This window comes from Athene noctua, unplaced genomic scaffold (genome assembly GCF_965140245.1).
Source record: "Athene noctua unplaced genomic scaffold, bAthNoc1.hap1.1 HAP1_HAP1_scaffold_31, whole genome shotgun sequence".
Lineage (NCBI taxonomy): Eukaryota > Metazoa > Chordata > Aves > Strigiformes > Strigidae > Athene > Athene noctua.
Genome location: NW_027437536.1, coordinates 2,376,498 through 2,403,976, shown reverse-complemented (window position 1 = coordinate 2,403,976; position 27,479 = coordinate 2,376,498). Strand labels below are relative to the sequence as shown.

General features: G+C 58.7%; 3 protein-coding genes across 7 annotated transcripts in view; 1 reads left to right on the top strand and 2 right to left on the bottom strand.

The window, feature by feature from the left end:
• Positions 1–26,745, bottom strand: part of LOC141974085 (protein Smaug homolog 2-like) — a 93,426-nt gene extending 66,681 nt beyond the window's left edge. The window contains exons 1-8 of the mRNA XM_074933336.1: positions 26,634–26,745; positions 24,634–24,763; positions 22,776–22,896; positions 21,814–22,185; positions 19,856–20,305; positions 19,238–19,489; positions 19,047–19,156; positions 18,853–18,939 (exon numbers count right to left, since the gene is read on the bottom strand). Coding sequence (XP_074789437.1) covers positions 18,853–18,939; positions 19,047–19,156; positions 19,238–19,489; positions 19,856–20,021 — 615 coding nt within the window. The 5' untranslated portion in view covers positions 20,022–20,305; positions 21,814–22,185; positions 22,776–22,896; positions 24,634–24,763; positions 26,634–26,745. The remainder of the gene's footprint in view (positions 1–18,852; positions 18,940–19,046; positions 19,157–19,237; positions 19,490–19,855; positions 20,306–21,813; positions 22,186–22,775; positions 22,897–24,633; positions 24,764–26,633) is intronic.
• Positions 1,625–7,337, top strand: LOC141974111 (uncharacterized). Of its 4 annotated transcripts, XM_074933409.1 has the most exons (6): positions 1,645–2,244; positions 2,758–2,832; positions 3,115–3,229; positions 3,443–3,466; positions 3,550–3,682; positions 5,499–5,569. In XM_074933409.1, exons 1-4 carry the CDS (start codon positions 1,964–1,966, stop codon positions 3,443–3,445), a joined length of 474 nt encoding a protein of 157 aa, XP_074789510.1. In that variant the 5' UTR covers positions 1,645–1,963; the 3' UTR covers positions 3,446–3,466; positions 3,550–3,682; positions 5,499–5,569. The 4 variants fall into 4 exon arrangements, with proteins under 4 accessions (XP_074789508.1, XP_074789507.1, XP_074789509.1 ...); XM_074933407.1 differs by lacking the exon at positions 5,499–5,569 and adding an exon at positions 6,947–7,337 and having other exon boundaries at positions 1,625–2,244; positions 3,115–3,466; XM_074933406.1 differs by lacking the exon at positions 5,499–5,569 and adding an exon at positions 3,809–4,935 and having other exon boundaries at positions 1,625–2,244; positions 3,115–3,466.
• LOC141974114 (protein Smaug homolog 2-like) lies at positions 16,483–18,175 on the bottom strand. 2 transcript variants are annotated; one of them, XM_074933419.1, is made up of 5 exons: positions 18,153–18,175; positions 17,952–18,037; positions 17,731–17,855; positions 17,379–17,459; positions 16,483–17,104 (listed from the first exon to the last, which is right to left on the bottom strand). In XM_074933419.1, the coding sequence occupies exons 2-5, from the start codon at positions 17,954–17,956 to the stop codon at positions 17,034–17,036; spliced, it is 282 nt and encodes a 93-aa protein (XP_074789520.1). In that variant the 5' UTR covers positions 17,957–18,037; positions 18,153–18,175; the 3' UTR covers positions 16,483–17,033. The 2 variants fall into 2 exon arrangements, with proteins under 2 accessions (XP_074789520.1, XP_074789519.1); XM_074933418.1 differs by lacking the exon at positions 18,153–18,175 and having other exon boundaries at positions 17,952–18,100.
• Positions 26,746–27,479: the final 734 nt, after the last annotated feature.

Genomic DNA, 27,479 nt, shown 5'->3' with positions numbered 1-27,479 from the left:
CAACACTTCGTTCAGAGCCCGGATAAACCAGGGACCGGCGCTCACGTTGAGCTGCCCTTGGCCTCTGGGCTCTCGTCAGCACCCTTGAAATCCCCGACGCCTTTGAACCTTTTCATTCCCAGACGCTTCGGATGGAAACGTCTTTTGCACCGACCAGAGCAGCATCAACCCGCCCCACTACGAGCTGACCTACGAGCTGATCAGTCCCTGCTCCTCCTTACATCGGGACTCTAAACCATCACATCGTACAAAGTCCACCGCAGTTTCCCTTGACGTTTCAATGCTCTGTTCTTTCAGTGATCAAAAATGCCCAGAAATCCCCACCAGGCAGCGAGTCCTTTCTTGTCTGTGGCTCTGCCCCTGATCACACGGTCTGTTGGGCCGTTTCAGGGCCATCAAGTCACCCGGCTTCAAACAACCCTCTTTTCTTGGTCTGTCTCCCGCAACCGTTCCTCGATGTTCCGTTTAACATTTCCCATTTCTGAGAAGTTAATCTTAGAACCTTTAAAAGCATTAAAGGCAGACGCTTGGATTGTCACCCATTTCTTGTGCCTGTCTCAGTTAAAATAGTATAATCAGCTTAAGCATGCCTAAAGGAAAGGTGTCCACCCGTCCGTCCTCACCCAGGATTACCTGGGCGGGGTTTTTGGCCAGCCGTGCTCGGGCTGTGCAGGGCACGAACGAGCAGCACAGCGTGGCTCTGTGACTTCAGACTAGCGGAGCACCTGCAGCCTCACGGCAGTTTACTGATTCCGAGTCTCTTCTGCGGAATCACGATGGCCATTGATTGCTTATTTCTAGGATCTCGTTCATGTATAAGAAATCATTAAAAAACAGAGATTTTCATCTGTTTCCTACCAGTAACAGCCCCGCGGGACGCAGCTCCGAGGAGCGATGCCGAGAGGAACCGAGCAGCGTCGCTGCGTCGTTGGCTGACCCGGGCTGGCTGCGAAAAGGGGTAATTTCAGTTTCATTCCGGGGGGGGAGCGTTTGGCATTCCCGGCGGGGTTTGGGGTGAGATTATTTCAAACGTTTTGCTGCCGAAACGCCGCCGCGTCCAAGCCCCCGGCGGGTTTTCTCTTCCCGGCTCCTCGCCCCCGCGGATCCTGTTCAAAAGCCTTTTGCTGTTTCTGTTCCGCTCTCTGTGGGCGCGGAGCTGAGCTTAACTGACCTGGGGACTAAACCCCCGGCCCCGGGGGCTGGGCCGGCCCTGCCGAGGGCGTGCGGAGCCGCGAGGAAGGGGGCAGCGATCGGGGCGAGGGCAGGAGCCGCGCGGGGCCGGGAGGCCCCAGAGACCCAGCGGGAAAACTCCGGCCTCGGTTTGGGGTCTCGGGGTGTCGCCAGCCCCGGAGCTGCTTGTAGGTGCCGCTGGGCTTCATCCCGGCGTGACGCTGGCACAGAACAAACCCATTTCTCCTGACGTTCCCGGACAGGCGAATCCCCCCCGGGGGCAGCACAGCTGGGACTTTTGGGCTACGGAGAAGGGAACAGAGCCCAAACCCGGCCGGGGCAGAGATGTTCCCGGCCGGCTGACGGGATCGGGGTGTTCCCGTGCCCCAGCCTGTTTGGGGCAGGGAGGGGAAGGGTCTGCTCCTCCCTCCTCCGCCACCGGGGCCGGTACCCCCGGCAGTAGGGCGGGACACCCCAATTCTGGGGCGCAGAGCCCGCCACCCCTCGGGGACCCCACCCTCGCGCCTCAGGGCCCCCCCAGAAAGCGGGTGCTCAGCCCCAAGGTTCCGCTCCCCCCACACCCTGCCCTCTCTGGGGGAGGGCGTTAGCGCTGGGGCCGTTGGGTCTGGAGGGGCATTAAGCTCGCTCTGGCGTCACCCCCCCGGCCCGGCCGGATCGGGGGCTCAGGGCTGATGTTTAGCGCCGGGTTTAGCGCCAGGGGCAGGGGCAGCGGGATCTTCAGGGCTTGTTCAGGGCCAGGGCCATCTTTAGGCCCGGGTTCAGCGCCAGGGACATGTCTCGGGCCAGGTCTGGGCCCCGCGCAAGGCTGCGGCTGCCGGGGGTGCCCGCTGCGCCCCGTCCCCCCCCGTCCCGAGGGCCCCGGCGTCCGCGGCGGCGGCTGCCAACAGCCCGCGGGGGCCCCCCCGGTCCTCCGGCGCTCGAGGGGGCGCCCCTGCCCGTTCCCCTGCCCGCCCTCGGCTGGCGGCGCCGGGTGAGTCCTGGCGGGGCCGTCCCTTGCGGCGCTCCCCGAGGGGGGATTCCGGTGGGGCCGGGCCCGGCGGCGGGAGCGGAGAGGTGAGGGGCAGGGAGGGGGTGTGGGCCGAGGGGCAGGAGGGAGAGGAGAGGCCGTGGGGCGGGAGGAGCGGGCAGGGCTGCGGGCAGGGGGGCGGCAGCAGCCCCGGGCCTGCCTGCCGGCCCTCAGAGGGGCCGCCCCGCCGCTCTCTCCCCGCAGGCTGCTCCCGGCCCCGCCGCCCGGCCCCGCGGCCGCTGGCTCCTGCGCCACGGGCTCCGGCACGGTGGGGAAGGGACGTTTCCCTCTCTGCCCTGCCGCCCTCCTCCCCCTCCGCCGCCCAAAATGGCCCCGAGTTGCTCTCAGCCCCCCAGCTTGGGTATTTTCCTCCGGGAGACCGTCCCCTCCCCGCCCCCGCCAGCCCGGGAGCCGTTTTCCTCCCCATCCCGCTAACGGCACGGCGACAGCTGCGGAGGCCCGGAATGAGCCTCTCGGCCGGTGCCCGCCCAAAGCCAGGCGGCCGCCCACCCCCTCTTCCGTGGCCACCTCGTTTTCCCTTTTCTGGGGCTTTTTTTCAGCGACATCCGAACGGATGCAGTTTTTCCCGGAAGCCGGGGTGCCCCCAGGCCGGCCGTCGCGTTTGTGGATAACAGGTGAGGGGGCACCTTTACACCACGTCACGGTGGGGAAAACGGCACCGAAAGATCCCCCTCCCGAGGGGGAAGGAAGGACTTAACTCGTTATCCCGCTCCTTAATTAGTGACATGAGTTGCTCGCCTGTGCTGAGCTTCCCCATCATTATCAGAGTTGTTTCTAGGAGGGTGGTGGTGTCCCAACCTGTGCTGTGGCTATCGTGGTGCCCCTCACTCTGGGCCTAATTAACAGAGCTCGTAACGAGGGGAGACCTCGTTAAGCCAGGTCTTTCCTCGCTGCAGGATCCAAAAGAACATGTTGGTGGATCTGAACAGGGAGATGATGAATGAAGTGGGCATCAGAGAGGTGGGAGACATCGTCGCCATCCTCAGACATGCCCGAGTCATGTGCAGGCAGGTACGGGGAAGTCTTGCCGGCTCGTTCAGCAGCAGAGTTTTGCCTCGAGCCTTCTTGTTCGCAACAACGCACACAAGCCCACCAGAGACACACCGGGGCACAACACAGGGGCACCAGGCAGGGGCTCACACCTATGCAATTAATCAATTAATGTTTAATATGGCAACAGTTTCCTCAAGTCTCTCGCCTCTTCCTTCATTTTTTGCCCTGAAGTGACCTCAACCCCACAGCACCCAGGTCAGTCCCTTTCTCCCGAATGCTGCCACTCGCACACGATTCTTTCCCCACCTCGGTGCCATCCAAATCTGGATTGTCCATAGGGATCGCCGTGGCCCAGCAGGATGCCCAAGTCATCTGTTCCTTCAGGATCCTGACAAAAACCAGAACTAGGCCTCGGATCAGAACCCTGGCGTCAAGTTCGAAATCAGGGATTACTCACCAGGCACTGATTCGGTGAGTTTTTCCACCTTTATCTCAGGCCTCCCAGGCATGTAACCCCCTAGATTTTACCAGGGTCGCAGGCACAATGCCGGCTGAGGGCAACTTCACCCTGGCAGCTTGGCCTGCGTGTATTTTCAGGGGGAACTGGCCCTTGTGATGGTCAAATATTGGAGCATCCTCACCTGATAATCCCATAGAACCAAATGCTCGTCTTTTGGGGTTCACATCATGTCCCCAGCGGTTACTGACAATAAAAACCGCTTGTGCCAACCTTATATCCCAGTTAGGGTGGGAAACACTGGCACGTCCCTTGATCAAGCCATTCATTTCGCTCAAGCACGCCATTAGCATGAGGTACTGTGGGGTATGAAGCACCCCCCGATGCCTCGTGTGCCCGCCACCCCGGCAGTCAAGTGGCTCCTGTTCCCTGATTAAACTGATCTGGGGGTTTCCTTCTCTGTCTGCTGTGGGTGCCAGGAATGATCTCGCTGCACACCGGGCTCCCTCGCAGTTTCTCCCTGCCCAGCTCCCACAGGAGGTGGGGGGGGGGGTTTCCAGAGATCTTCACCCCTTCTCCGGGCCTGGTTATAGCCCTCCTCAGGAGTCGCCGGCGGTCTCTGACTGGCGCTGGGTGTTCCCAGAGCTCCCCGGCTGTCGCTGGCCATCCTCGGCCACCTCTAGGCCTCCGGGGCTGTTCCCGGGGCCCTCTGGCTGTCCCTGGCCACCCTCGGCCCCGCCAGCACTCCCTGCCTGTCCCCGAGTGTCTCTGGGGCTCTCTGGGCGTCCCTGAGCATCCTCAGACATCCCTGGGGGTCCCTAAAGGTCCCTGGGGCTCTCAGGGTGTCCCTGACCATGCCCAGAGCTCCCTGGGGGTCCCCAAGTGTCCCCAGAAGTTCTGGACTCTCTCGAAGCGTCCCTGGGTGTCCTCAAGCCCCTCCTCCCAGTGCGTGCCCCCCCTCTCCGTGTCCCCTCGCCCCAGAGACGAGAGAGGGACCCCGGGACACACCGCGGGTCTGGAGGAGGATGAGGAGGGAGGAAGAGCACAGCCCCCTCCAAGCAGGGCAGCCGGAACGCCGGCTCCTTGGCTTGAGGGGCGGCTGGCAGTGCTGTGCCGGCGAGGCTGAGCCCCACGGTGACTTTTGGCACTGCCACCTCCACGGCTCATATCCGCGGGCCGGTACCTGCCGGCGCTTCGGCGGCCCCGCCAGCGAGCTCTGTTTTCCCTGGCGGCTCCTCCATTGCCTGCGTTTTGGTGGTGGCCGCTTCCTTCTCTGTTAAGCGGGACAGCGTCACGCGTGGCCGTCGGGGCTCCGCCGCTGGCAGCACTGCGGTGGCTGCGGCGCTTGGTGCTGCTTTGGCGGCTCTTCGGCCGCTCGGGAAGGGCAAAGTCCACGGCCGCCGCGCTGCCGGCTGCGGCGCTCACCGGGCCGGGGGCCGCTGGCAGCTCCTTGCAGGGCGTCAGGATGGGGGTGCTCTGTGTGAGGGTGGGGGAGATGGGACCTGGCACCCACCGCACTCATGTGTTCACCCGTAGGGACCCCCAAGCGCCCGGGTTCCCCGGTGCCGCATCCCCGGGGTCCCCCGAGCATCCCCCATCCCTGTTCCGCATCCACAGCCCCCCCCGCCCCCCATTCCTGCACCCGTCGTCACCCACCAGCCTGGCCACCTTCCGCCGGTGCCCGGTGCCGGTGCCGCCGAGGCCTTCGTGGACGTCACGGTTCTGAGCTCCCTACCCCCCACTGAATTCTGCCACCCCAAAGGTGCGTGTGGGCTTAGGCCAGCCCTGACTTGCCGGCCCCGGTGCCCCTGAACCGCTTTCCCTCCGCAGGTTTTGGCCGGCGATCGATAACCGGCTGCGGAAAGCCGTCCGTGGGCGCGGGTCAAGGCGCGGTGGCTGGTGGGTTCTTGGCGGCAGAGCCGAGTCCCCGCGTTCGCCTGCCTCACACCCCTTGGCGCCATCGCCGACGCCCAGACCCGCTGCAGCGTGGCCGCGGCGAGTGCCGGCAGGCGACGGGTCGGTGGGCGCTGGGTGACGGTCTCCTCACTCCCCGCAGCTCCACCCGGGAGCAGGTGCCGGCGGTTTTGGAGTGGGATTGGAGCTCCTGCGGCAGCGCTGACGGCAGCGGCGCTGAGCAGGGGGAGAGCCTCTGCGGCTCCCGGCAGGCGCCGGGGAACGGGCCACCCGTGAGCCAAGGGTTCCGGCTGCGCCGAATCCAGCCTTCCCGCTCCCGTTTGGGGAGAAAAAACCGAGTTTTTGTGGAGTTTGCGGGGCTGTTCTCGAGGCAGGGGGCCCTCTGCGCCGCGGCGATGGAGAGCGCCGGGCCTTTGCTGAATGCCGTGCCGGCAGCGGGAGGGAAGCCGGGCGCCCCTCGAGTCCCGGCGGTGCCAAACCCACCCCGGCAAAGAGTCAGAGGAAACGCTTGGCTGTCGGCAAACCATTTACTGGGGGATCACTGCGAAAACCGGTGCCGAGAGCGTGTGGCACAGCACATCCTGGGGCATCCCTGGCTCCGCTCTTCTCTCCCGGCGTGGAGCCGGGTGTTGCTGGTCGGGGTGGCTGAAGGTGAGGAAGAGGAGGGTCTCTGGGCAGCTCTTCTCTGCCGGGGGGTTTGCCAGGGTTGCCGCGGTGGCTCAGCAGGGATGTGGGTGTTCCTGGCTCTGTGCCGGGAGGAGCGTGCCAGGCACAGTGGGGGAGTCCCCGTCTGTCCCCTGGGGCCCATCCTTGGGGACAGGGATGGCGCTTGGCCGCTTGGGGTCGCGCCGCGTCACCGGAGCGTCCTGCGGGGAGAAGGATGGGGGGGGGTGAGCGGCACCGTTACAGAGGTTCTCAGATAAACAACCAACCACCAACAATAAAAAATTATTAACACCATTAACTACCTCTCGGTGAATCACAGGTGTGGATGTCTGTGAGAGGAGAGCAGATCGACTTTCTGGGGTTTATGGGCAACCCCAAACGCTCTCTCGCTCACCTGACAAGTGAGGGCTCTCACCCTCGAGGACCTGCTCAGGGCAGCGTCCCGACCCAGGGCCCCTCGAGGAGTTTCCTTGGGCAGCGTCCCGACCCCAGGGGAGAGGCCTCGACCGCAGCTGCTGCTCCAGGGGACGAGCTCCAAAGGGCTCCCAGGGGACTCCATTTATAGCCAGGTGACTCTGACCTGTAGCCAACAGCGGCTCCCGTTAGCCAAAGGCCCCAGTTACCGCCAAGCCCCGAGAACAGGCAGCCAGGAGCTGCTACGCTTCAGCAGCCAAGAAGAATCTTTGGGGATTTTCCAGGAACTTTCAGCTCTCAGTTCATCATCCATTTCAGAAGTCCACCGTATTCCACAGTTTCGCCAAGTTCCCATCGTTCCGTTCCAGTTCCTCTTCGGACACCGCTGCTCACGGATGCAGTCTCCGCTCATCGTGGTTCCTCATCTTCTGAACAGTCTTCATCATCGTTCACTTTTAGACTTCTGAGAAAAGACTCAAAATGTTCTATTTGACATATTCTTAATCTATGTCTAGATTTTCATTGCTCAGCTTTTCTAAGTTGCTTAAACTGTCGGTATTGTTCCTAGAGCACCTGTGCTCTATTAATGAAACCTCTAAACCACTGTTTCTTTATTAATTATTCCTGCTATTAATAATATCCTGAGAGAAAACAGTTTTCTAAGGCTTGTTCCTTTTACAGTCTCCCACCACTGTGATGCCCACTTCATTCATCATCTCCTTGTTCAGATCCACCAACATGTTCTTTTGGATCCTGCAGCGAGGAAAGACCTGGCTTAACGAGGTCTCCCCTCGTTAGGAGCTCTGATTAATCGGGCCCAGAGTGAGGTGCACCACGATAGCCACAGCACAGGTTGGGACACCACCACCCTCCTAGAAACAACTCTGATAATGATGGGGAAGCTCAGCGCAGGCGAGTAACTCATGTCACTAATTAAGGAGCGGGATAACGAGTTAAGTCCTTCCTTCCCCCTCGGGAGGGGGATCTTTCGGTGCCGTTTTCCCCACTGTGACACGGTGTAAAGGTGCCCCCTCACCTGTTATCCACAAACATGACAGCAGAGAAAATGGCCCCTTAATGGGGCCTTGAGTGATAACACCCTGCTGCAATTGATGCTGTTTTGAGGAGGGAAGGAACTGGGATGAAGTCTCCTATGCAGACATGTTTCTCACCCTCCAAGACCATCCTGAATATCAAATAGACTGTGGCCTGGCACCCCCACGAGACCCACTGGTGCTGGCACCGGACAGAGAAAATATGAAGGAAGGGAAAGAAAAAGGGGCCAAAATAAAGATTTCCCAGAGTACTATAAACCGCTGGTAGGAAGCCGGCAGGAGGAGGGTGAAAGTTTGGAGGAGCCAGAGCCAGGCTCCCCCCTCACAGCCCCGTGTCGCAGACAGAGACGGGAGAAGCGAGCGGTGGTGCCGGCTGTCACGTCCCACTCCGATGAGGGGGACAAGTGACTCAGATTCGCAAATCCCCAATTGGAGCGGACAACAAGTCTCCAAGTTCAAGCATTTATTAACTACCTACAATGCACTAATTGAACACATGATAATTGGCCAAGTACAGAGCAAGTTGTGGTGAGCAATATAATATGCTTTACATTTCTTAATAGAAAAAGGAAAAGAGGGAGGTAGAGGGAATGGGGGGATACAGATCACCGGTCTGGGTTCCTGCGCTGATCCCGCCGGCGAGGGTTCCAGGAGGCGGCCGTCTACTTCGCTGGCATTCGTCTTCTTCGCTTCACTGCTTTCTCCAGACGGTCGGGGGGGGGGGGGCAGGGAGAGGGGCAGAGAGAGAGAGAGAGAGCCAGCCCTTTCTTCCCCCCTTTGATTTATACCCATTTTCCTTGGGTCCGTCCCCTAGGTCGACCCACATAGCTACGTATCCCATGTACAGGGAGGGGTAAGGTGTTTCATGGGATGATGTCATTAGCATGATCATGACAGCCCTCGTTAGCATATTGAGGGGTGTCAACTTTAATATGCATTTTGTGGATAATGAAGCAAAGTTCATTCACCGGACACATGGCCCTTGAAATTTGCCCAGGTGCCCCAGGGCAGAGCCGTCCTGTCTCCACAGGGCTCTGTCCCCCAGCTGCATGGGGCAGCGTTATCAGCTTGGGCCTCCACAGAATGCACCCTGTGACTCATAGTTTTGTCTTGCGAGTGTTTGAGGCATTTCTTCAATCAGCCTCAACTTTTGCTTTCCCAGGTTGTTTGTCTTAGTTTCTCACAGGCCTGGTTTCTCGTCTCCCACATCCCACCCCGTGACTCAAACACTCCAAGTTCTTTGACCATTGTGATCTCAAAAGGTATAGGGAAAAAGAAGACAGAAGGTAAGAGAGTATATATCCAACTGCTTCAAGGCATACTATGAAAAACAAAACTTTGCACAATATTACAATACTAATATGTACAAGCTGTCTTCCCCACCCCGTGAGTCCTGAGGATCCCGGTGATGTTACCCATGACCCAAGGTTCCATACATCAAACCAATTCATTGGTCAAGAAAGTTCTCTGTTCCTGTTGGCAATCTTCTTCATTGTGGCACAGGTGTCCTCTGTAGAGGTGGTGTAGAGGTGCATTGTGGATGGGGATGCAGCATTCTCCCTCAGTAAGACTCAGCACACCGCACAGTCCATGTTCCTTCAGCAATGCTAGCTGGATTCTGTAACGCCATCCTAGATGCTTGATAGATCTGCACCTTTAATTCCTTAAAGGTATACCTTGTTAGTACATACATACGCTAAGTTAAATTTTCTAAAACTATTTGAGGTTACACAATCACATTAGAAGGTCAATAAGGATGTACAATTTGTTAATGCTTAATCTGTGGGACCAGACCCCTTCAGCTAGTCTTTGATTATTTTATTTTGCTATTGGTTATATGACATTTGCAAGCACCAGTGTGCAGTCACAGGTGACTTACAGGCTTCCTTAATTTTGGAGGTGATTCCCAATAAGGTAACTTAAGGCACAACTCCAGATTAGACTTCCAATAGGTAGATTCTCCACACTTAGCAGGTATGATTCCACAAATTATATAACAATGTAAGCAGATTACAAATAATAATTAACTGATAATGCCTATAACTATTGAAAGCACTAACAGTAACATAGGTCTTTGGTCATCCAGGATCAATATCCTGTAAAACAAATACATGCATAACAAAACAATGATGGTTAGAAAGAAGGGACAATCCACCTGGTATTGATACGGTATTCTTTCCCATGGGCATCAGTAGCCACCCATGAAGAGATATTGATGGGAGTTTTTAGGGTTAGGGGTACTTGCCCCACAGTGGGTAAGTCTACTAGAACAGGTTGTCCAGGATAATGGAGCGGGTTTGCAAAGTCTTTAGTCTCTTTTTCACATTAACAATTTTAGAAGGAGGAAGCACAGGCGCTCTGCTGTAAAAGTCTTATAGAGGCAGTTGGGGACCCAAATTTCCATTTTCTTCCTTTTGAATCTACCCAGACTTGTCCCTTCAATAGGTCAAGTTCCAGGATATTTGTGGGAAAATTTCCTAGAATCATAATAGTTTCTGTTGCAGTTTCATTCCCAGGTAACCAGCATTTCACCCGAGCAGTCGGCTGTGGCTTAGACTCCCTGAAAACATCTGTAACCCAAATCTGCTTTTTGCCAGCAATTATGCCGTTCCGCTTGGCAACATCAGTTTGGAGTGCTGAGACCTGAGCACCCGTATCTACTAGAAATGTAACTGGAGTTTTAAGGGAGCTGAGTGGAAAAGTAATCAACAAGTCTCCCTTAGTATTTTCTGTGAGCCTCCTTAAGTGGACTCACCCACCATCCCCCGGCTCACTTACTGGGGATGGCACATCCAGTTTCCCGACCCTAAATCAATCAAGTCCTCTTCAGAGGCAGTTGGTGTTTGAGAAGCAATTACCACCATCTCGTTAGTTTTCAGATCTGTCCCTCCCTTCTTCAGAAAGGTCTGCTCGGTTGTGTGTGGGGGGGGCAGCTTCCTTCTGCCTTTCCAGGCTCGAATGAGCTTTTCTAAAACTGCAGTAGTCAGACCATCCATTAACTCTCGGGGAATCCCCTGTCTCGTTCCCTCAGTCCACAAGAGATTTCTCTTTGCTCTTAGAACTGGCGGAGGGGAAGGAGACAGATTTTCCTGCTTTTCCATTCTGCATAAGGAGGGCTTAGGTTTACCCGTTCCCCTGGTAAGGCCCATTCTCCGGCCATAATTTATTAAGTCTTGAGCTATCTCTCCCCAAGTCATGGGCTCTCCCGCTCCCCGTCTCCCCCTCCGTGAGGTTAATGCAATCCGCAAACGATCTTGTAATTGTACTGCATATGATTTCAAAGAGTCCGGCAAGCCCCGGATCAGGGGAGTCATTTGATCAGGGTTAGCAATTAATAACATCGGGGAAGGCTGCTGCGGAACCAAACGCCTGTCATGCATTAATTGGAGACAAGCAGCCTTCTGCAGACTTTCAGTCAAATGATTTATGGTTGGGGTCTCAATACATACTGGATCCCCTCTTTCCAATGGGTCCAGACTCCCAGCCCAATAAGCAGCTCGTTGAGTTAACGACCACGGTTCTCTCTGGTCTTCAGTAACTAAGAAAACCCCTGGCCCCCAGTACCCCTGGGCCTCCTCTTCTGATAACAAAATTTGGTCGCCACCAGTCAAAGATACCCTCCACACATATTCAGTTTCAGTTTCCTGAGCTCGTCTGGTATATTTCTCCTGAATTTTTGCAAGCTCAGTTGCTGGGTACGGTGTAGTTCGAGTGGTGACCTGCGGAGCTCTTCCATCCTGACCCTCGGTGGTCTCCGTTTTAATTAATGGTCTTAAATTTGCCCCCTCGTTTTCGGGGTAATAAATCTCTCGGCTTATCTCTAAATCCTTCATTGGGTACAAGGGTCTGGCTGCTGATTTTGCCAGACTTGTAAATCCCTGTTCACTATCTGGAACAGAGCTAAGATCTGTCCGGTTACAAGTTTCTTGTTCATTCATCTCTTTTTCAGACCGTGAGATTTTTTCTCGGTCCAAGGCATCTAACAGAGCTGTGCAAAGTCGCTGAGTGGTATTATGCTCATCAGCTAATTGACTTTTCAAAGATTCATTTTCCTTTTGCCAGAGTCTAGCTTTTTGTTCAGTAACTTTACGTTCCTCAACCAATTGATCCTGGAGAGCTTTTACCAGATCTTGTAGGGATTCGATCATTTCCCTTTCCAATTGTTTCTTAACATGTTTATCTTTTTGGGCTGCAGTCAGTGCTGCCCCTAATACAGCACACACAACAGCTTTTCCTTTGCCTGGTCGCGACCCTTTCACCCCTGCAAGCACACTGATATAGCTCGCCACTGCTTCTGGATTTTGCCAATTATCGTGGGCCCAAACCTCTACTAAAGGAGGAGGACAAGCCTTATACTCTTTCAGCTTCTCAAAAATAGGGGAGCAGTCAAGCACCGACATTTCCTGGTCAGTCATGGCTTGCAACTGCTCGAACATCTCCCGGCTTAAAGCTGAGAGGTCACTTCCCGATTCTCCCTGTCCTCATCGGATAGAGAATCGGTATCCCTCCGACCCTTTCCCAGCTTAGAGCTGAGGGGCCAATTCCCAGTTCTCCCTGTCCGAGTTTATCGGATAGAGAACCACTATTTCACAAGACTTTCCGACACCAAAGGGGATCCTGCCGACTACGCCAATTTAATGTCACGTCCCGCTCCGATGAGGGGGACAAGTGACTCAGATTCGCAAATCCCCAATTGGAGCGGACAACAAGTCTCCAAGTTCAAGCATTTATTAACTACCTACAATGCACTAATTGAACACATGATAATTGGCCAAGTACAGAGCAAGTTGTGGTGAGCAATATAATATGCTTTACATTTCTTAATAGAAAAAGGAAAAGAGGGAGGTAGAGGGAATGGGGGGATACAGATCACCGGTCTGGGTTCCTGCGCTGATCCCGCCGGCGAGGGTTCCAGGAGGCGGCCGTCTACTTCGCTGGCATTCATCTTCTTCGCTTCACTGCTTTCTCCAGACGGTCGGGGGGGGGGGGGGGGCAGGGAGAGGGGCAGAGAGAGAGAGAGAGAGCCAGCCCTTTCTTCCCCCCTTTGATTTATACCCATTTTCCTTGGGTCCGTCCCCTAGGTCGACCCACATAGCTACGTATCCCATGTACAGGGAGGGGTAAGGTGTTTCATGGGATGATGTCATTAGCATGATCATGACAGCCCTCGTTAGCATATTGAGGGGTGTCAACTTTAATATGCATTTTGTGGATAATGAAGCAAAGTTCATTCACCGGACACATGGCCCTTGAAATTTGCCCAGGTGCCCCAGGGCAGAGCCGTCCTGTCTCCACAGGGCTCTGTCCCCCAGCTGCATGGGGCAGCGTTATCAGCTTGGGCCTCCACAGAATGCACCCTGGGACTCAGAGTTTTGTCTTGCGAGTGTTTGAGGCATTTCTTCAATCAGCCTCAACTTTTGCTTTCCCAGGTTGTTTGTCTTAGTTTCTCACAGGCCTGGTTTCTCGTCTCTCACACCGGCTCCTCTGAGAGAGGCCCTAGGGCTGGATGGGCCCTGCCAGGGTAAAAGTCCCGTTCACTTCCTTCCATCTGGCACCTTGGAAAAGTGCAGCGAAGGGGTATCGAAGCGACTGTTGGGGTGACCAAGCATTTCCAGTTTCTAATAAAACACCCGTGCTGGAACCCCAACACAGGAGCCCATATGAGGTTGTGGATGCAGATGGAGATTGGAGTGTCAGGGGCATGGAGCGGGCTGTACCGAAAGCAATGAACTGCTCGGCCCTATATGCCCTTCGGCAGGGACCTAAAGATACTCCCTCAGAATTCCTGGGTAAGCTGCGGGTACCGTGAGGCGACACACCCCTTAGATCCAGGGTCAGGGGTGGGAATACAACAGTTAGTGTCGTTATTTATAGGGCAGTCAGCACGGGGCATTCGAAAGAAGTTGTAAAAGCTGAAAGTGCCAGAGAGTTGGAACGTGGAGACCTTGTTAGACAGAGCACAGGGAGTATATAGCAAGAGGAGGGGAGGAGATCTGCATCCTGCTGTAGCAAACCCATGTACACTGTTAATTAGATGAGTACCGGAATTGCCTTGGTTTACCGTGCTGGCCCTAAAAGACCCCTTCTTCTGCTTGCCTTTGAGCTCCAAAGTCAGTGATTGTTTGCATTTGAATGAGGAAAGATGGAGTCCAGGAGGAAGATGCAATTAACATGGACTGTGCTGCCCCAGGGGTTTAAAATAGCCCCACTCTTCTTGGAAACCAAGTAGCTAAAGACCTGGAGCAATGGGAGCGGCCGCATGGAATCGGGGGTCCTGCAGTATGTAGATGATTCCTTAACAGCCACAGAGACTAAAGAAATGTGCATAACATGGACTATTAGTTTATTAAATTTGGGGTCTTAATGGCTATCGAGTCTCTCCACAGAAAGCTCCAGCAGCTCAGCAGCGAGTAACCTGCCCTGGAGCCGAGGTCACGGCTGGGCAAGGGACCCTGGGGACTGCAAGGCCAGAGGCCCCTGTCGGAGCCCTCGGGCACAGCCAGCTAAAGAGCTCTGCGCGATCCTAGGAACGACCTGGAGGTGTCGCCTGTGGGTATGTAACTACGGACTCCTGGTACAAAAAATCCCTCGGTGAGCTATTAAAATCAAATCGGAAACCCTCACTCGGCACGGAGAGGCGCTCAGAGCATTCCGTCAGCTGAAGAAGCAGCTGATGGATGCCCCTGCTCCGGGTTAACCAGACATCACTCAGCTGTCTGGTTATTCTCCCTCGAGAAACGGGGAATAGCCCCAGGGGTCCTGGCCCAAAAATTGGGACCAGATAGAAGGGCAGTGTCGTACTTCTCTAAACAACTTGATGAAGTAAGCAAGGGATGCCAGCTGCCTGCTGCAGGCTTTGTGGAGAAATCCCCTTGCACCCCGGCGCTGGAGTAACCACCCCTGCTGTGTAACTCTATTCGTGTTGGAGAGTCTGTTTTCCACAAGTCACCGCACCCCAGCTGGACCCACTGGAGGACCGGGGGGCACATCCCACCTGCTTCCCACCGAAGGAAACTCCCCTGCTCTGCGGGGGCTGGCTTCGGTGCCAGCTGGACCCGGTGCCATCCCTTGCTGGGTGCCACCAGTCTCGGGGGAGCCTTTAAACCCCGTCAGTGAATTTATTCCTTCACTTCGGGGCACTGACGGCCCCTCTCCATCCCAGTGCTCCCGCAGCACGTTGCTTTCCACCGTCCTCCTCAGCCTCTTGGTCCTCATCTTCCTCCTCCTCTTCAATCTCTGGCGGAGCTCGGCCCTCCAGGGCAATGCCGGATCTTGGGGTGACACGTGCCGGTAAGACGAGCTCGTGGGGGGTGACGCTCCCCCGAGACCCTCGGCATCCTGGCGCTACCATCTCCCTGTGCTGCATCCCCAGGGCCCCCCGAGCATCCCCCATCCCTGCCCTGCATCCACCTGTGAAGTGCTCAGGCTTGGCAAGCGGCCCAGGGCAGAGCTGCCCCGTAGGTGAATCCTGTAGATGTGATAACTGATACCCACCGTGCTCGTGGGTGCTGCACTGAGGTATCACCACCCGCCTGTGCTGGTGTAAACAGTGCTCAAGCACTGAAATGCTGCAGCCTGAGCAACAGGCCCCGGGCTGAAGCCTCTACCTTAGCCTGTGGTCATTAATAAAGCAGGGAAACTCGCCAGGGAAAGAGGCAGCTTAGACACCAGATATAATCTGTACGGAATGTATCAGGAGACAAAGTATCCAACTTTGCTTTCGCATCCTTGTTCAAGGCTGAGGACCCACGTATTCCGGCTTGGTAGAAATTCCTTTGGTCTCAGCCACCGAGCCCTGGCCAGGCTTTGGGTGGAATCCAACAGGAGAATGATACATGAAATTTACTGGGCCAGACAAAGGTGCCAGTTATTCTGGTTTGTCAATCTCTGGTATACAAGGGCGTGCCCGCTCCCAGCGCCTCTGGAGGCCTCAGCTCCGGGCAGAGGCACCGCGTAGGATTTCCCCCTGCCCGGGCCAGGCTCTGCAAACCCTCGCTGGAACCGGGGCTGCCCGCGGGGCTGGGGGCTGGCAGCGGGGGCAAGGGCTGAGGGATCTGCCTTAACCCCTGTGCTCTCTCTCGGGCAGGGATGCTCTGAGGCGTTGCCCTGTGCTCTCCTGGTTGCACTGCTCTCCCTTGTCTCACTCCGTGGGCTCTGTATTATTCCCCACACTCTGGAGTTATTTGCAGCAGAAGACGCCGGCTCTTTCCACTCTGCTGTCGGAGGTTAATCGATATCCCTAATCAGCCAAACAGGGGGACCCGGGGGGGCATAATGTGTGGGGCCCCCCCAACGCCCTCCCCCATAATCTCTTCCCCTGCTCCTCTTCCTCCTCCTCCAGACGAAGAGCGTGAGGAAGGCAGCGAGAGCGAAGGGGGAGAGGGCAGCGAGGAGGAGGAGGGGGCCGAAGGCTCCGGGAGCAGCAGCGAGCGGGGTGGGGGGGCTCGGCCCTCAGCGAGGAAGAGGATGAGGCCGAAGATGAGGAGGAGGAGGAAGGTGGCTGGGGGGACCTCCGGGGGGGCAGTGACACCGCCCGGGCCGCTCGTGACCGGGGGAGATTTTGGGCAGCAACAGCGACGAGGAGGAGGGGGAGGAAGAGGAGGAAGAGTCCGGGGGGGCAGCGAGGGGGGGACCCCGCACAGCCCCCGCCTGACCCCAGCGAGGCCTCGGAGGACGACGAGAGCCCCAGCGACGCCTCCGACTCCTCCAGCGACAGAGCGGCGTGTCCCCCCTCCCCGTTTTGGGGAAAAACCAGGCACTTTGGGGGGTGTTTCTGGTTTTCTCTTTAATAACGTAGTCAGGGTTAGTAGCCACAGCCGGAACTAAAGTTATTCCTAACAACTTGTGTCTAAAATAACGTTTTCTATCGCAAAGGGCCGCGGCGCTGCGGGTACAAAGGGGGGGCGGGGGGCTGTACCGACGGGGGAGGGGTCCTGGGGCATCCCCACCCTGGGGGAGGGGAGGGAAGGGGGGGCATCGCCGTGTCCCTCAGTTTGGGCTGTAAATAATAATGATATTATTAATGTGTATTAATATACGTTAATATCATTTGGGGTACTGATACAGTAATGAAGAGAAAAGGAATAAAAACTGAAAAACCCATCAAAACCGCAAAGATTTGGGATTGTTAAAAATGGTGAAAACCGACAAAAATGGGGGAGAGGGGGTAAAGGGGGGGCAGGGGGTGTCTGTGTTAATCCCCACCGCCCCTCCCCGCCGCTTATTTTGGGGGTGGGGGGGGTGGAACCGAGCGAGACTGGTCATGGAGGGGGTGACACCCCTCCGTGGAGTGGGGGAGGGGTCATGGGGGGAGGGGTCATGCTGGGGACCCCCCTATTTGGGGAGGGGGGGCGGCGCCATCAGATGGTGAGGTCTTGTCTGAGCCATCTGCGGGGGGATGGGGGGTGTCAGAGGGTACTTGGGGGGGGCCACATCCCCTTACACCCCTCCCCTCCCCCAAATCCCTTCCTGCCCCCCCCAGCGCCCCCCCCGTGCTCCCCATCCTCCCCCGTGTCCCCAAATTCACCCTGTCCCCGTGTGTGTCCCCCATACTCCCTCCTGCCATGGCTCTGTCTCCCCCCGTGCCCCCACCCTGTCCCTGGACCCCCCCCACATCCCCGGACCCCTCTCACGTCCCTTTGCCCCCCCGAACCCCCCTCACCGCCCAGCACTTGCTCCACCATGCTGAACAGCGACTCAGGCGTGGGGCTGATCTCCAGGTCCGTGCCGGGGAGGGGACGCTCTGAGGGGGGGCGGAACAGAAACTGGGGTAAGGGGGGGCCCCAAGATTTGTACCCGACCCCCCCAGCCCTCCTAGGGAGGGGACCAGGCACTCTGAACCCCCCAAACCTCCCACACCACGACCAGAACATCTTCCCCCGCCCTAGTGGGATGGGGGGTGCGGAGGGGAGGGGGGGAGCACAGGTTCCTCCCCCCACTCAGGGGTTGCCCCAAGGTTTTGTCTTCCCCCCCGCCAAGGTTTGGGGGGGCCCGTGTCCCCCCCCAAGACGTACCCTGGGGGAGGGCGAGCAGGGCCTGGGGCGAGCTGTTGATCCGCACCGAGTGAGAAGCTGCGGAGCAGCCAATGGGCCTGCCACCACCAGGAGAGGAGCCTCTTCTTCTGTGTCTCTGTGAACGCCTGGGGGGGCAAGGGGGCACATGGGGGGGTCACACAGCCCTATAGCTCCCCCCCAAGGCTACAGGCCCCCCAAAGTCCCCACAGCCCCCCCCATACCTCATGGATCATGCACTGCTCCAGGAGCTCGAGGTAACTGATGATGTTCTCCTTGTCCGGCCGCGACGTCAGGAACTGGATGCAAACTGGGGGGTGTCGGGGGTCAGGGAGGGACCCAGACACACTGATTCCACACACACCCCCCCCGAGAACCATGGGACCCCCACAAAAAAGAAATTGGGGTGTGGGGGGGTGTCTCACCTTTGCCCATGACACAAGTGAACAGCCTCGGGATGTCCCCGTAAGGGACGGGGGCTGCGGCGTTGCTGGCTTTAATGGGGGTCACTATGATCTGTTGGAGGTCCTGAAGCACTGGACACAGGCTGCCCCCCCATAGGACGTACTGTGGTCAGTAGGGGGAGTGTCAAGGAGAGGGGGGGAAACATGGGGACTGAGGGGGAGATCAGGGCCACCCCCCCACCACCCCCCCCCCCCAGTCCTGGGGACACAGGGAGGGGTGACCAGGGACATCTTGTGCCACTGCTGGGGACACGGGGAGGGGTGTCAGGGCTGTGGGGGGTACCCCTGGGGATCTGAGGACAAGGGACACCCTGTGCCAGCCCTGGGGACATGAGGGACACTCTGGGTCACCCCTGGGGACATGAGGGACATGGGAGACACCCTATGCCACCCTTGGGGACACCCTGTGCCACCCGTGAGGCAGTGGGACACGGGGGACACCCTGTGCCATCTCTGGGTACATAAGGGGGAGTAGGAACACCCTGTGCCACCCTTGGCGACACCCTGTGCCACCCCTGGGGACACAAGAGAACAAGGATACCCCATGACTGCCGTTGGGGTGCAGAAGGGGACACGGGCCACCCGGGGCCACCTCTGAGGACCTGAGGGCCTGCCCGAGGCCACCCCAAGGGACCCGAGGGCCACCCTGTCACCGTCCCACCTTCTCCATCGCCTTGAAAATGCGCGGCCGCTCCCGCAGCTTCTGGATGCTGAGGAGGATCCTCTGCCGCGCGCCCCTGGGGACATTCTGCAGGGACAAGGAAGGGACAAGCAGGGTCAGAGTGACCAGGGAGGGTGGGACTGTATCTCCCCCTTCATTTGGGGACATGGAGGGGGGCCGACACCCCGTGTCACCTGCGACTCGAGGTGATGCTCCGTCAGCGTCATCATCTCCTCGTACGTCATTTGGGAGAAAAGCGCCGTGTATTTCTGCAGCCCCAGGCTCTTCAGCCAGGAGGGGACATCTTGGGGGGGGACAGGAGTGTGACATGGGGTGGCAGGTCCCTATGAGCCCTCCCACCCCCAAACGACCCCCCAAACCCCACCTTTCATGCCGCTGCCCTCCTCCTTGAAGGTGTTGCGGCCGCCGGCCGGCTCCTCGGTCTGTTCGCTGCCCCAAGAGGCCACGCTGCTTTGGGGGGATGGGGGGGCATGGTCCCCAAAAGGGATACGGGGGGACACGGGCACAGGAGTTTCGTCACACCCCCCCACCCATTCGGGTCCCCCTCCTTGGGCACTGCCGGGCACCAGCGAGAGGGAGGGCTCCAGCGGGCTGGGGTGCAGCTGGGAGGGCAGAGCTGGGGGGAGAGGAGGGGGGGGTCAGGGCGTGGGCAGGGGTCCCCTCTGCGGGACACCCCCCCAAGTCCCCTGCAGCCACCTGGGTCCCCTTAATGTCTCCCCAAGTTCTGTCTGTCCCCTCCATTTCTCCGGCAACCCGTCCAGCCCATCCTCAATCCCTGTCTCCCCCATCCCCCCCAGGCCCCTCCCTGTCCCCCCTCCCACCCCTCCTCACCCTCAATGTCCCTTCTCAGCCCTTAATGTGCCCCCCCATACCCCTTCCCACCCTCTCTGTCCTCTCAATTCCCCCCCAGACCCCTTCCCGCCCCCTCTGTCCTCTCAATTCCCCCCAGACCCCTTCCCGCCCCCCCGCCGGCCCCACTCACCTGCTCCCCCCGGCCCGCTGCTGCTGGTGGGGGGGTACAAGGGCGGGTGCCTGTTCTCCTGAGGAGCCGCCCCGGACCGGGACGGCCCCGACTCGGTGGCTGCATCTTCGGGCCCCTCGAGAGGAGGTGGTGGCCCTCGAGCAGCATCGGGGCACGAAGGCTCCATCGGGGGGTCGCCGCCGGCACCGGGCAAACGCTCCTTACTGGCGCAGCCGGAGAGCCAAGGCTCTGCGGCCGTCCCGGGGGGTGGCAGGGTATGTCTGAGAGCCTCGCAGAGGGGCTGGCTCTCCTACAGGCAGAGCTTGTTCTTGATCCCGGACGCCAAGATAAAAGTGACTGTTTCATGTCGCTGGCCTTGACGTTGGTGCTGCCAGGGCGCAGGAGGGGGCGGGGGGCCAGAGAGAGCTACTCCTGCCTCGGCCGGCTCCTGCGGCCACGGGCTGATGCCACCTGCAGCAAAAGAAAGGGGACAGGGAGGAGACTGAGGCTGCGTCCCTGTGCAATCGTGTGGGGAGGTGGGGGGAACGTGGGGCTAAACCCTGATGGATTGATCGACTGATTCTCAACCCCCCCAGTCCCTCTCTGACCGGCAGCTCTCCAGCCACTCCTCCCCCAGGCTGTAGCCCTGCTGGGGCTGTTGTGGCCCAAGGGCAGCCCCCGGCATTTGCCCTCGGTGAAACTCCCCCAGCTGGGCTCAGCCCATGGCTCCAGCCTGGCCAGGTCTCTCTGCAGAGCCTCCCCACCCTCGAGAGACCAACACCCCCACCCGGCTGGGTGTCACCTGCAAACTGACCGCGGGGGCACTCGAGCCCCTCGTCCAGCTCATCAGTGAAGGTGTTAAACAGGAGCGGCCCCAACACCCAGCCCTGGGGGACGCCACTGGTGGTAAACTGGAGTTAACTCCCTTCCCCACAGCTCTTTGGGCCCGGCCAGCCAGCCAGGCTTTTACTCGGGATTTTATCTCCTCCTCTGCTCGGCTCCCTTCAAATATGACTTTTTGTGGCAACACACAAACTCTGTGCTCACCTTCCCTTCTCTCCTGCACCCACTGTACCAAGTCCATCTTGCTTCCCGTCCTCCCTCCTTTTCCCACAGAAGCCCGCCGTGCCCCTTGGCACCACGAAACTGGGTCAGTATTGACAGAATGTTGATTGGACTCCAGCCCCACCCGCTCACCCCGACCTACCACCACAAATAGCACCCCAAGCCTGCACCCAACTTGGAGGGACGACCACCCGACACCAAAGCGGAGGGACAGACCCACGGGTTCGTGCTCTCGCCCCCCCAGAGGGGGCTACGCCCAGTGCATCCGCGGGAACTGTGTGTGTGGGACTGCAATCGTTCCGGGTTGGGTTTTCTCGGTTGCTGTAGTGCTCTAGAGCCAACCTGCAGCTTGTGCGTTTATCACAGGCAGCCTCAGGGAACCTGTCAACGCTGCATGAAAACAAACCGTGCTATCCGTGAATCTGACTGTTTCTCCTGAGTGCCTGCTGGGGCTGGCTCGGATCAGGGTCCCAGTCCCGACTGGTATATTAATACCAATTTCATGTCACACCTATTAAGGGACAAGTCCAGCCGCCCCTCGCCCCTCTGATCTCTGAGGACCGGCCAGAACGCAAGGGGATTTCTCTCTTACCAAGTGAGCTCTTACCCTAAAGGCAACACCGGTAAACGGGGGGACCCCCGGACCTACCCGGAGGGGGTGCTGGGGCTGTTGGGGTCCCAGGCGCCGCTCTGGGCGGGCGTGCGGCTGCCATCGGGCAGCGGCGTCTGCGAGCCGTAGTGCGGCGTGCGGCTGCCTGCCAGGGCCCCGGCGGCTCCGTCAGCCCCCACGAGCCCCCTCTGGCTGGGGGGAACCCAAGAGTCCACCCCCCAAGTACCTGTTACCTGGGGCACCAGGGACCCCCCAGCACCCATGATCTGGGGCACCAGGGACCCCAAGTCCTTCTGACTCTCACCCAAAATTCGGGTTCGCTTTTATCCTTCGTGCTGGTGCCGTCACCACCCCGCGCTTCGACCGGCACTGCCACAACGCTGCCGCCGCCGATTTTAGACGACGCCGGTGACGGTTTTGTTGCCGTACGGCTACCGGCGGCGTTCCTGCGACCCGGTCGCTGGGTGGCTGCGGTGACGGGGACCGGTTTGGCTTCCGAACTGGTGGCTTTCGCCTTGACGGTCCCTCCCGGCTCAGAGCTTTCCTTAGGGGGAGGTTTGGCGAGTTTTTTTAGGACGCCAGCGTACTGGAGCACGGAGCAGTCGTCGTCGCTCTCGGTGGCTTTGTCCCCATCGGTCCCCAAGGCATCGCCCAGTCTGCTGAAGACCCCCGCGGGCTGGGAGACAAGGTGAGAGGAGCCCGTCAGCACCCGCACCCCCATTTACCCTCCCCTGCCCCTCTGCCCCCGAATTCTGCCCCTGGGATGGAGACCAGATGGATACCAGCCCTCTTGGGATGTAACGATGCAAAATGCTGCCTGCGGCAATTAATGACTAGGCTATAAAGCAGGTCTCTGCATCACCCATAACATCATATTCCCTCGGATTTGTCTCGAGGGGCTGAGTCTGCAACTTGTTTTACACCCCCAAGGTTTCCGTGATGAGCTTTTTGGCTCCAGAGGAGAGAAAAAACCTCCTGTATCGCCCCCACATTAAAGGGGTCAAAATAGCAGCGCAGATGAGGATCACCCAGGGATTGGGGATCCACTTGCCTTTGGTGGCTCCCTCCTGCTTTTCCCAGGGGTTTCCCCACCATTGCCCCGTTATTTCAAGGCTCCTTCAGCCCTTCCGCGGCGAGCGGGAGGCTGCAAATCCCGATATAATCCTGGGGGAGAGGACCCTGATGCCGGGATCCCGGTGGGGTTTGGCCCAGCTGCCAAGAGCGACGGCTACACGGAGCCGGAGCTGAAAACCCACGTCCTCTCACCTTCCCTCCTGTGGCCGTGTCCGCTTTCGCCTCGGCTCCCAGCCGGTCGAAGACAGATGTCCTCTGCAGACCTGCAGTTTTCAGGAGAACGTGGGGTTTTGGAGGTTTCCCTGGATGGGGGCTTTGAAAAGCCGGATGGCTGGGATCAGTCTTAGAGAGGCACTAAAACACCCAAACCTCGAAATGTGAAACAGGATGGACTTTGGCCAAAGCACCGAAAATCGGGCTGGTTATCATCTGCCCTGTCTCAACACGCAACAAAAACGCACCGGGAACAAGCAAAACCACAGCAACTCCCAACTGCTGTGGCTCACAGTAGAACTGGTTTAGTTTGTAGGCGGGGGTTTTTGCTTGGCTTCTTACTGCTTTTTGTCTTTTTCATGAATGCAGGTGCGGACACACACCCTACACAGCACAGAGCGCATCTGAGCGGCTGTCAGGACACTGGCTAAGCACCGAGACCCACAGGTACCGTCTCAAGTACTTTGCAGCACCGTGCCCACTCGGGGGCAGCGTGAGCGCACCCTGATACGCCACCGAAGTGCAGAAACTGTACGTATACAGTCGGAGAAGCAGCGACTAGTTTCACAGTGCTAGTGGCCTGGACATACACGTTATCCCTGACCCCACACAGGGCATTAGGAAGCACCTGCCCAGGCATCCCATGCTGTCCTGAAGCAGCAACACTCAACCAACAGATGTCCAGCCCTTTCTCCATCAAGGCTTTGAATTTAGAAGCTGTCCAAAGGCAGGAGCACCCTGCCTGCCAGGCAGAGCCCGCACGGGCTTACTGATCACGCACGGGCACGACCATCCACGTTCTGCAGTGACTCATTAAGAGCAGCAGAGCAAAGTCGAGTCAGCAGCCTGAAAATTAACAGGATCTCACACAGAGCACGAGCCCTGTGGCAGGGAAGTTCTCCTGCAGCTCACCATGCACAGACACAGATGGCACTAGTTTTCTATTTCACCATTTACCAAAAAAAACGGATTAAACCATCACACTAGTGGTCTAATGACTCCATGTCTGCATACACCGTTGAACACAAAGGCATTTTAAATATGGCATTTGCAGTAACTGCAGTAGCACCGCTCCCACCTCTCACTGGAGGTTCAAGTGCAAAGGAGAAGGGCCAAACCACAGCAAAAGCCAAGAGGATCAGAAGTTACTAGAGCAACTTCAGCTGTCCCCGAAGCGCTATTCAGGTTCACAGGCCTCCTAAAGCAACTCACTACGTCTCCTCTCCACTGGCACAAGGAAGAACACCAATACTACGAGTTTCGTGTCACGCAGAAAGCAGGAAATGGGAGGCTGAGCAGCCACACTCCGCAGCCGCTTGGGACACCGCGGGTACAGAGCGGACAGAAGCAGCTCCTGGGGCTCTTCGAAAGCCCCCGAGGTCCCTGCTGAGGAAGCCATACACCCACGTGGCCATCTCCCCCCACCACAGCCCTCCCCACCGGCTCGGGGCGAGAGACGGAATAGAGCGCCAGGCGCTGAGACGAAGGAGAAGGATACGCGGCACCAGGAGCGGCAAAAGGCTACTTCAGCTCAGCTGAGGGGTTCCTGTTGCGGACGGTTCCCCAGATGTTACTCCAGTAACTGCAGCATCCCAGTACCTCCACCCCCGTTCCTCATCCAACCTCCCCGCGCGCCGAGGCCTCAATTCTCTCAGGAAGCGGAGCTGAGTCACGCTCACCACTGCTTGCTCAGACAGTGCCCCTGCACTACGCAGCAGCGCTCCTCGCTTTAAGGCAGTAAGTTCAGTTTACCCACATGCTGGACACCCACCACCATCGACAAACCCCACCGTGCAGGGCGGAACGGGTCGAGCAGGAGGAGAGATTCTTAACACACCTGCATCCTACCACAGTTTCGGTAGAGCTGCGTCACAGTAATTTCGTCCCGCTGCATCACAGCCAGCAAATCCTTGGGACTGGAGATGTGAAGCAAGTCGAGCTGTGCACAGGCACACACTAGTCAGGAGCTGGGAAAAAAAAGGGTCTATTTACATATTACATATACACCTGTGCATATTTTATATACACACATTTTGTACACATACACACACAAGTACCTCTACATGCACACAGTTCTGAGCTCCCGCCACTGCGACACAAGTAACAGAAGCGACAGTAGGTACTTCCCTGTTATTTCTGCTCCAGTGAAGCACACACACCAAGTATACTCCATCTATGTATCACTGAGACGGCAGTTCAAGCCATGATCCTCTTTGGGAACAGGCACATGTTCCTGTTCACTGTCAGACAATACTGACCCAACACCAGACTCCAGGACTGGTCCTGGCAAATACTCAGGAAGGGAAAACATTCATACGTTAGGATGTTCAGCTTAATTTAACAGTGCCTCCTCCATCTCTGTTTGGGACTGTGTAACTGCTGCATCACTTCTCCACAACCTCAAAGTTTCATAAGCAGCCAAAACTAAAACAGCACAAGTCTCGCAGTGTACAGAAGCGCCCGTTTTCAACAACACAAAGACATGTAAAACACGTGTAACCAAGCTGAATATTCATCTTCCTCAGGAGGAAACCAGCAACACCGAAAAGAAGCTATCCCTCCCAAAACAGCCTCTAACAGCACGGCACCGCCCGTGAATCCCAACGCTCAACTAGCTCGAAACCAGATTTTATCCCCTTGCAGCACTACAACTACTTTCCCCTCTCACTCCTGCAGCTCAGCAGAGAAATACCCTGAGTTGGCTGAGGAGCATCTTTGTACTTGGTAACGCCAGCACATCCTAGGTGGCAACTGGGTCACCCCAGTCCTTCAGAAATACCCTTCCCAGCCCACACCACCAAGCAGGCTGTTGGGAAGACCGAAGGAGCGACTGCCAGCTGTAGCGCTTCTGCTTGCCGGTCGTGTATCCTGCATCCTCAGCGCTGACACTGCTCGCAGGTCTCACGCACCGGACCCAGCCGCCTGTCACTGACAAGCCATGCTCTCACGTTCTAGGGATGCGCGCCCAGGATTTACAGTTCCTTCCTAAAAGCCACCTGGGCTCTACTCACACCCAGAGACGCCCTGCTTCCTGCTCACGCTGCTTCCACAAGGCTTAGCTGGGGGTCAATAGGAAAAGCAAGCTGCTCCTCACAGCCAGCAGAGCCCAAGAACCGCGGCGGACACAAATCAGTAATAACAGAGTGTTCTTCTCCGTACCCCCTAAACAAAGCTTCCGATCAAGATGAAACCCTTCCAAGGCCAGACGGGCCCCTCGGCACAGCCCCGCCCGCAGCCACCCGAGGCCGGGGCCGTTTCACTCCCGCGGGGATGTTCTCACCGCCGCCGCGGAACAACCCCCCCTGTCTGCGAGGGACGGAAGAAGCAGAGCGCGAAACGGCTCCGCGGACAGCAGCGCGCGGGGGAAAGCCCTCACCTGCCCGAAAATCGCACTCCCTGCAACAGGAAGAGCCTCTTCCCTCGGCAGCCTCACAGCCTTCCTCTGCCGAGGATGAGGGAGCCGCGGGCATCGCCTCCCTCCGCCCCTGCGCAGCTCCCGCCGCGGATCCGGCGCTGGAAGCGGATCCTGTTCAGCTGCCGCCGGGGGGGAGCAGAGACCGCCGGCAAAATAACTGCGAGGCCTCTTCTCTTCGGGCAGAGCGGCCGTCGGGAAGACAACCAGAAGCAGGAGGAAGAGGAGAGGCAGCTTCTGGAGCGAGGCTGACTCGAGCGCGGGCTGCCCGGCGTCTCCAGACGACTTGTCACCTCGCCCTCGGCAAAGCCCCGCCGGGCGGGGGCTGCAGCCGGCGGGGCGAGCCCGGGGACACCGGCCCCCGGGGGAACGGGGGAGGCCCGCGGCAGCGCCACAGGCGGGAGCGGGGCCGGGAGGGTCCTCACCTCCGCCGCGTTTCTCCTCCCTTCCGGCGGGAACCCGGCGGGTCACGGCGCTGGGGAAGGGGGAGGCGGCCGGGCCGGGCGGGGGGGCGAGAGCCCCGCCGCCGCGCCGCCGTTTTCCAGCCGCGGGGCGGGAGGAGCTGCCGGCGGAGCCCTGCGGTGCGGGCGGAGCCAGCGGCCTGGAGCCCCGGCCGGCCGCCGCGGGGGAGGCGGGGGCTGAGGGGCGGCCGGCCCCGGCGGGAGCAGCGGGGGCCGCCCCCGCTGCAGCGGCCGCCCGGGCCCGGGGGGCGGAGGCGGCCGGGGGGCGCCCCGCGAGGGAAGGGGCCGGAGCCCCCAGCCACCCCCTCGTCCTGCCGCTCGTCCCCGGCGCTCCGGAGGGGAAACGCCGGCCGGCTCCCGCCTGGCTGCCGCACCGAGGAGCGCGGGCCGGGGCGGGGGCTCCCTGGCAGCCTCCCGAACGCTGCTCCCCGATCCCCGCTCCGCCTGGCCTGGCTCTGCCCCGGAGCTCCTTCGGCTGCGCAGAACCGGCTCTCTGGAAAGCCGGCGGGAGCTCCCCTCAGTGCCGCCTTGCCAGGCAGACCCAGCAGGAGGACCCCGCTCTCCCTCGGGACGCTCCTGCCCAAGGAATCGCCGCTTGCTTGGTTGGTTTTACCCCCGGCCCCGAGCCCTTCAGCCACCTGGCCCTCAAGGATGTCTGTCCGCGTCCTTCCCGGAGATGCGGCACTCAAACGAGGCCTCTGCTAAGGTTTAAGGGCAGCCGGCTCTCCGCGTGTGGGAACTGCCGTGCCGAGGAGCGCACCGTTCCGAGGAAATCCTCCCTCGGCCGTGAGGGTTAGAAAGCTTCCGATG